Source organism: Quercus robur, chromosome 10, assembly GCF_932294415.1.
Source record: "Quercus robur chromosome 10, dhQueRobu3.1, whole genome shotgun sequence".
In the NCBI taxonomy this organism is placed as follows: domain Eukaryota; kingdom Viridiplantae; phylum Streptophyta; class Magnoliopsida; order Fagales; family Fagaceae; genus Quercus; species Quercus robur.
In genome coordinates this window covers 17,308,851-17,317,500 of record NC_065543.1, presented here as the reverse complement: position 1 = coordinate 17,317,500, position 8,650 = coordinate 17,308,851, and the positions used below count along the sequence as shown (strand labels likewise).

Sequence of the window (8,650 nt, the reverse complement as noted above, 5' to 3'; positions counted from 1 at the left end):
TGGCTTCCTCATCCACACCATCAGCATACTTCCTCCAAAAGTACCTAATACACCCCCAAAAGTTGGCTCTAAAGCCTTTGTCCCCACCAACACTGATGTCTCCTGGTACTTCCTCATTGAGGGCTTTCCCTTTTCTTGCTGCCTTCAAGACTGTCTTCTTTAAGGTCTTCTTCACTGCATCTTCAAGGAATTTCATAGCTTTAGCTTCATCAGGAGACAAAGAAATGTTGACCACTTCACCATCTCTAAACAAGGGAAGTCTCAATATCTCATAGACATCCTCTAGAGAGGGAGAGACTTCTTAACACCCTGTGAAGAAGGTGTGAGTAGTGGAATTCCACCGATACAAGAGAGAGAGAAGGCTTTCACTATCCTTGCTGATGTCCAAGCACAAGTACTATGTGAACAAGATTCACTTTTTGTAGAATGTCCATGAAAGGAGGATGAGCCAACACTCTTTGACACCAACTCCTCCAACCTCTGGAAACAAAAGTGTAAGATTTGAAGACCACATCTATGGAAGGAGCAAAATCTCCTCTGAAAGTGCCAAGTCTGGGAATGTGCTTCAAATCCAGATCCATTGTCAAAAGAACATCAGGCTCTCCATAAGCTCTGTAAGGAGGATCTTCAAAACAAGGAACCGAGTCCCAATCAAAACTTTTTTCAAACAGATAATCTTCAAAGAAGGGAGGAATAATCCATTTCTTCTCTATGGAAGGATTTTCATCTCCCCCTAGCAGCGGCCTATTAATTTTTGAGGATGAAGGTTCTGAAAATTTTGCAGAACTAAATCTCAGACCACGTTTGACACCCATGGTTTTGTGTTTGGAAAGGATTCTGAGTTTCGAGTTGAAGAAGAAGAAGAAGATAAGGCATAACACATAAAACATAAAACATAAGTTAAAAAATAAAATAATAAATAAATAAATAAAATAAAACATAAGGCATAACATAGATATAAACATATGGTTTATAATACATAATGAAAGCAAACTACTTTTCCATATATGTTTTGTGTTTAAATATTACAAAATTGGAAAGGGAGATTTACAAGATTTGGCCCTTGTGGCCTATCACCCCTTTCCTATGTAAAAACAAAAATACAAACAAAATAAAATACTAACTGTTTTAAAAGAAAACTAAACATCCTACAACCTAGGCCAATAATATGGCTTACATATAAAATATATATATATATATATAAAAAATAAAATAAATAAAATAAAATAAAAAAGCTGCAAGATTGATGGTGAGCAGATCAAGGAGACTGAGGCGCATAAGCATCTGAGTCATCCCCAGAGTCCTCTTGAGAATAATCTGGAGCCAGATACTCCATCTCCTCCTCATCCTCCTCTTCTTCCTCCTCCTCCTCAGTTTCATCATCCCTTGAATCAGAGCTATCAGAGGAATCAGACTTCTTCGAGTCAGAGGGGCTCGAGGTGCTAGACTCAGAGCCTGACTGAGAAGGCCTGCACCTTCTCTTGCACCTAGAGAGAGACTCCATGAAGGCATTGTACTCTACCTCTTCAGCTTCTTTTGTAGCCTGTAGCCGAAGCTCTTCAGAATCTTCCCCTTCATACTCGCTCCAGTCCAAAGGATGAACCTACTGCGGAATGAAGACTTGGGGAGGCAGAGGGAACATCTGGAAAGGGAGAGGAGGATGTGCAAGACTTGGTGGTAGTGATGGAATGTTGTTACTTAGGGAGCTCGGAGCATGCTTAAAGGAACTTGAAGTGTGCTTTGGGGAGTTAGAACCAGCGAAAGAGAGGTTTGACATTTTGTTTGGATTAAGGTTTTCTCTGAGAAAGGTAGGAAGATATAGAAGGAATGAAGAATGAAGAAGAGATCCTTCCTTTTTAAATCACTAACTACAGTTAAGTGAAGAGACACGACATTTATGAGGAGTAATGTTTGTTTACCAAAACGCGGGAAACGAAGAGACGCCAAAACAGCTAAAAGCACCCCTACAGGCCACGTGTCCATGTTCAAATGTCACAAGGTATGATTGCTTAAGTGTTAATGCCTGAAACGATGTGACTATCAAAGGCCTTAGCCATTAAGCACCATTGATAGTCAGGGGGCTAATGTACAATACACCAACCAAGGCATGGGAGAGTGTCGATGTGGCTGGAGGAAGAATAAGGTTTCTCTTTTGAGGAAGAACATCCTTATTGTACAAGAGTTACCTCTTTTTCCATACAATACAAAGCTGAATAGAGCAAGAATGATTCTTTGTTACTCAAACCATGGTTTTTCATCCCTTTCCTAAGGTTTTCCACGTACATCTTGTGTCCACTTTACATTCTTGCAATCACTTTCTTCTTCTCCAGACATTATGATGTCAAAGACTTGCATTTTTGTCACTCATCGAGATGTACTATTAGATAGCTTATTTACTCTCCCATACAAGTTCAAATCTAACTTACATGTACAAACTCTATGCCCAACTCTATGCTTTTCTATCTCTCAAGAACTAATCTACATAATTTCTAGTGGTCTTGTGTTGGTGCATCGAATGATCTAGTTGTGCTTTGATTTGGTTCAATGATCTGGTGGTAGTGGAGCTATTGGCAAAGCTTGCGGAAGCCACACCTCTCTCCCTTAACGTTACCACCACCAGTTCACAGATTGAAGATAAGCTTGTGTTGATTTTTTACGATGGTGGATTTGGGTTCAAGTGGTTTATTTTTGTGGGTTTAGGTGGATTTTTTGTGATTGTTATTTATAGTTGTTTTTGTTTGGTTTGGGTTGATTAATTTGTGCAATGATTACTTTCGGTGAGTGTAGTGACTGATTTGTGGATTGTGGTGGTTACTTACTATGGCTTTCGATGGTTGCTTGGCTTGCTTGAGTTGATTTTTTGAAAGGAAAAAAAAAAAATCATATTTAGATGGAATTGATATAAATACTAGATTAACTAGAGTAACAAAAGTGGAGTTTTTGAGGTCAATTCGACTAAAAATGCACTGAGCTTGATGGTAACGCTCTAAGAACATAATAGTTACCAAAACAACACACCTTAAACCTATATATATATATATATATATATATATATCACATATATACTTCTCTACTTAATATCTTTTCTTTTCTTTTTTTTCTTTTTCTTTTTTTTAATCACAAAAATCGATTTCAATCAACAAAAACCAATTCTTAGTCCCAAAAGTTTTGGTTAGATATAAACTAATAAAAATTGATCGTATATATATTATTCCTTGAAGAAATTACATTTTACCACCCTAAATTATACCTTAAATTATATTTTGTACCTTAAACTTTTCGAATACATGTTTGGCACCCTAAACTATGAACCTTATAACGCTTTGCACCCCCAACATTAAGTTTGCAGTTAAATTGGATGGAAACTCAAAGTTTAAAATCCTTAAGTCTATAGTGAGCCGAGCCCAGGTTCATCTTGATTCCGATAAACAATGGGCTTTTTAAATGGGCTTTTACATGATCCATGGATAAGCAGAGGGGACATAAGTTTAATATTATTTTTACATCTACCAAGATTTATTAAGTTTAATATAACTTCTTCTTCTTCGTTTATGAAGAACGTTCTGATTTGATGATGTTATTTTAAGTACCAATGGAAGTTTTTTAAAAAAAATTGGCCAACCTTTCAGTAAACTAGGTTATCTGTAAAAACGAAGAAGTAAACATCACTACATCTCTTCGCATTTAACAAATCTGATACAAATAATCAATAAATATTTATACTTTCTAGTGAACCAAAGAACACTGAGCCAAAGTGTTCGTATTTATACTAACATTACATTACAATAAATAATCGATAAATATATGAATTACATTAACATTAAAATCCTAGCCAAAAAGGAAATAAAGGCAATGAAGTTTACATACAATAAAAAAGAATCAATTTTTATCTCTTTTTCTTACCAATGCCCCACTGAATCCATCTGGTCCCGTGGCTGTAATTGTTTTTGGATTGAATTTGGGGAGAAAGGCAAAGGGAATGGCTGATCAGTTGCCATGAAAGATGGCTGAGGCATGAGACCTGTGGAAGTATATAGAGTATTGTATGGTATATTTTGTTCTTGTTCATGTTGATGTTGATGTAGCCTTTGTTCAGATCTTTGTTGCTTTGGAATGTTAAGCTTCTCTCCTTCAATCTCTCTATATTTTTGGAGGTATGTTTTAAGAGGTGTCACATAATCCTCGAATCCTAAGGTTGTGATAGCCCAAATGATATCGTCACCATTAATGGTTTTCCGCTTTTCTCTTTGACATTTATCAGATGCTTCTCCTGTAACAAAGCTAATGAACTCGGAGACGCATTCTTGAACTGTCTCTTTTGCATCCTTTGAGATTTTTCCATTGGCAGGAATCACTTTTTTCATGATTCTGCCTACATTTGCTATAGGGAGAAAGCGATCTTGCTCTTTGTTGTGGCTGCTACTGCTGCTGTTCTTTAAATGTGGGCTTTCTGGGCTTCCTACACTGGGTCCATGTGACCCATATCCATGGCTCTCATCTTCCATTTTCTTCTCTAGCTCTCACTACTTTCTTTGTCTTTGACGGGATGTAAAAGCTTAGGGATTGATTTAGGATTTGTATAGGTTAATAAAAATGGAAAGAACGGCATAAAGATAGGCATGTCTTGGTTCTATTTCACAGTTAAGTCCAAGGGACTCGCTCCGTTTGTGGAGCAGGTAATTTTGAATAATTTTAGGATCACACACTTTCACACAACGTTTGTCACAACTGTCGTAGGTGGCTGACTACGAGTAGTAGAAAAAAAAAATAATGGGTCTATATAAAAATGACAAACAACCAATTACAATTTACCAAAAAAAACAATTGCAACAACATGTGTGTAGTACTAGAATTATTCGACAATTTTAACTGCTATTACCCAATCTAAGCAACTTTTTGTTCAAAAAAAATTCTACCAGGCCTCTTGACGTACGTGGCATGATATCCATGATCAAGAAGACTTTTAGAAACGGTGAACTGACTTGTTTCTTTTCATTTCTTTTTTTTTTTGGTTTTCCTTTTATGGCTGCCATATATCAGTAATTTCTTAAGTAAAGTTTAGTTTCTTTATGAGTAACTTACATCAACAACCATTTTAGAACAAATTTTTGGTGGCAAGTTATTACTAATAAATAAAAAGTGATGTCAATATGGCAAGCTAAGTTAAAAACACCAACAGCTTGTCGCCAAAAATCTGTTGTGCAAATATAAAATATTGTTTACATACTCTTTCTTGTTATAACAGTTATGATTATTGTTTGTCTTTGCTATAACAGTTATGGTTGTTTGTCCAAACATTCAGGGTCAGTTATATATACCTATCTTTCCAGTGAGGTTATTCCACGCAAAACAATGCTATATGGTATCTAAACCGATTTAATTCTAATACAACATAAAACACTACAACTTTTGTCACAACAATCTTATGTAACAGACTTTGATTAACTGTCTATCACTTTCACATAGGCCTGCCACTTTTTCTCTACCACTCATAATCTACTATATGAACAGTTGTGACAAAAGTTATGATATTTTATGTGATCTTAAAATTTTTTCTAAACAGGGATTATAACCAAAGCCGCCAATACCTAATGTTATTTCAATTAAGTCAGTAGAATAAAATATACCATATCAAGGTTAACACTATGAGAAATGTTATGTTTATAACATTTTTACAATACTTTCACAACAAATTTTAGGTAATAAGCTATTACTAGTTCTAATTTGAATCCACCAATGACATTACTTTTTTGCCCACTAGTAACAACCTTCCACTCAAGATTTGTTGTGAAAAAATGTTATGAACATAACGGACGAGTTTGGGATGAGCTTAATTCCTTTAGCTTATTTAGTTTTTAGCTTCTTCTTAATACTATTCATGGGTCTCATTGCATTTTTTGGTAATATTCATGAGTGTCATTATACTATTTAGCTAACTTTTAACCCTTTTTTTTTTCTACACTTTCAGTAAAAAAATTTCAATTTCAATTAAATAAGTTGTTCCCAAAAGGACCCAACATTTCTCCAACACTATCTCCAACACTATCTCTAACGAACATAGTTTTGTAGCCAATGGCAACAACTCCACTAAATATATTGGATGTGAATTTTGACAAATTTAGCATAGGATTTTATTTTATTCTTATATTCTCCATGCTTGCAAAATTTCAAGAAGATCAAAGATCAATAAATATGTCATCAATCGAATATTTAAATTTCAAGTTTTTGTGTTCTAAAATTATGCATAAAAATAATTTTATAAATTAAATAGTAAATAATATCCGATTAGCACGAAATTTGATACCCATGGTAAAAACATAACGAATATGCAATTCAACAGTTAGATTTTCAAAATATATAGTCATGTTAATTTTTTTTTAATGGGAATTGTAGCCAAACTTTGTCCACTTATAAACCCATAAACATTAAAAAAAATTATATATATATATAAACATTAAAATTAATTAACCTCCACACCTGAAAAATCCTCTCAGTCATAGCCAGTATTTTATCTAATATGTATTACGAGAAAAATTCATACCAATTTAGTGGCTAATACTACTTACTAAACCAGTATAATTAATAATTTAATATTAGCCTATCCAATATTGGCTAACTGCATAGTATAGTCAAGAGTCTTGTAATTCATCTAGCACCTTGTAGTGCTTCCAATAGAAAAATTCAAAGCTCAAATCCCTTCTCCCCCACCGACCAAATTATAAAAAAGAAGAAAAAACTTTATCGCATGGTAAATTGCCTTCAATACCATTTTAAAATTCTTTCTTTGTTTCCTTTGAAGAGGTTTTAACTACTTCTAACCCCCTCATTTTTAATTCCCCCAAATTGGAGAGAATTGGAAAGAGAGTAGAGCATAGAAATGCTTGACCAAATGAATTACCCAATTTACCCTTACCATATTAACAAAATTACAATTTATGAAAAGGCTAATTATTCTCCTCCCCCATACTTAATTTTAAAAACATTCAAACAAAATGGAGGATAACCATTCCCCTCTACTCTCCTCCCCACTGCTCCCCTCTACTCTCCTCTCCCTCCAAACTTCCAAACATAGCATTAGTCTCCTAACAATACCCTTTCCTTTAAGGCACCTAGTTCACTAGGTAATGAAGTTGTAAGATAGCCTCAAATGTCACTATGCTCATCATGGAAGACATTACTTACTTCTCTATCCAATTCTTGAACATAGGCTACCTCTTGTGCACTTGGAGTGGGTTGGTTCCCTTCCATCAAGAGGAGCTTCAAGGCCTTGCACTGGTGATTCATGTGATACTTTTCATCAAAATTGTAGCATAACCCTTTCTTACATCATTCTTCTGTTTCGCTGGGGAAATCATTTGAATAGGCATCTTGGGATTTTTCTCCATGACAATTAAGGGGTAAGCTTGGTTGGGAGGCTTGCTTGAATTTTGTGGTGCTTTGAGATATACTCTTCTTGGACATTGGCAAGGCTGAAGGAAACATTTAACGAAGGGGGATTCAACTTCCTAACAGGCAGTCGTATGTCATCTCTTAAGCCACTTAAGAAACAACTCAATTTGTGCCTCTCTAAGACCCTTGAATAGGTTGGAAAGACCATCAACTTGTGCCTTGTAATTAGCCACTGTAAATGTTGCTCTCAACCTTGTAAGAGCATCCATTGGAACATCATAAGTTGTTGATCCAAATATGATTTGCTAGGCTCTTATAAACACTTTCTAATTCATGAATGGTTCAGGTTAACGGATATCCTTAGAGCAATTGTTAATAAACCATAATAGGATAGTTTTAACATCACTTTTATGGAAAATATAAAAAATTGTCAAAAATATTTATTGTTTTATCATTATCCTAATAAAAGGTTTCTAAAAATAATTCCTAAATCAATGCCCTAAGAGCATTGGTTAACATTTCCCTTCATGAATATGCCTGACTCCTCTACATCTTCAAACCACACCAAGGCCTCTTCCTCCAAGTGAAAGGAGACCTTAAGAATCTTTTGGTGTACCGGGCTATTGTAAAAGATAAATAATTGGTTGGCCTTGTATATCCAACAAGAAGGATATTCTCCCTTAAATCTTGGGAACTCAATATAAGTAGGTTTCGGTAGATTTGGAGCAAGAGCTTCTCAAACTGCTAGTTCTTGTCTTTGGACTCAATCTCTAATGAAGGTTCCCAAGGATGCCTGAATATCATTAAGTCGATCATTTGCTTAGTTAAATGGTAAATAGATTTTTTTCTGAGTTGCAACAGTTTAGGAGAGCTATGAAATTCTCGTCCTTTCGGCCATTGCGGATCAATACTATGATACCGATTGTAAAGGGTTGATGTAGGACAAAATCTACAATTTAATTATTGTAATTTATTAATTTAGGTATTTAATTTGTAATTTTATTTATTTTAGGCTTATGGTTATTATTTCCTTGTTTTTAGGTGCTTTTTAATGTTTTTTAGGTCAAATTTGGTTCCTACTATAGTTAGGTATCAATTAGGAGTTATTTTAGAATATATTTTCTTGTCTGTCAAGTTTTTCGAAGCCCTTAAATAGGCCCTAAGTTTGTACACGTTTTTTAACAATTATTCAATCAATAAAATTCAAATTTTTGTCTTTCTATTTTCTTTTTCTAGAGGTAGACGTGTTCTGCTTCTTAAC

The 8,650-nt window shown here is 34.7% G+C and overlaps 1 protein-coding gene across 1 annotated transcript; it reads right to left on the bottom strand.

Annotated features, from left to right (window-relative positions):
- Nucleotides 1–3,899: 3,899 nt before the first annotated feature.
- LOC126702415 (nuclear transcription factor Y subunit B-7) lies at nucleotides 3,900–4,505 on the bottom strand. Its single transcript, XM_050401111.1, has one exon. It carries the CDS (start codon nucleotides 4,503–4,505, stop codon nucleotides 3,900–3,902), a length of 606 nt encoding a protein of 201 aa, XP_050257068.1.
- Nucleotides 4,506–8,650: the final 4,145 nt, after the last annotated feature.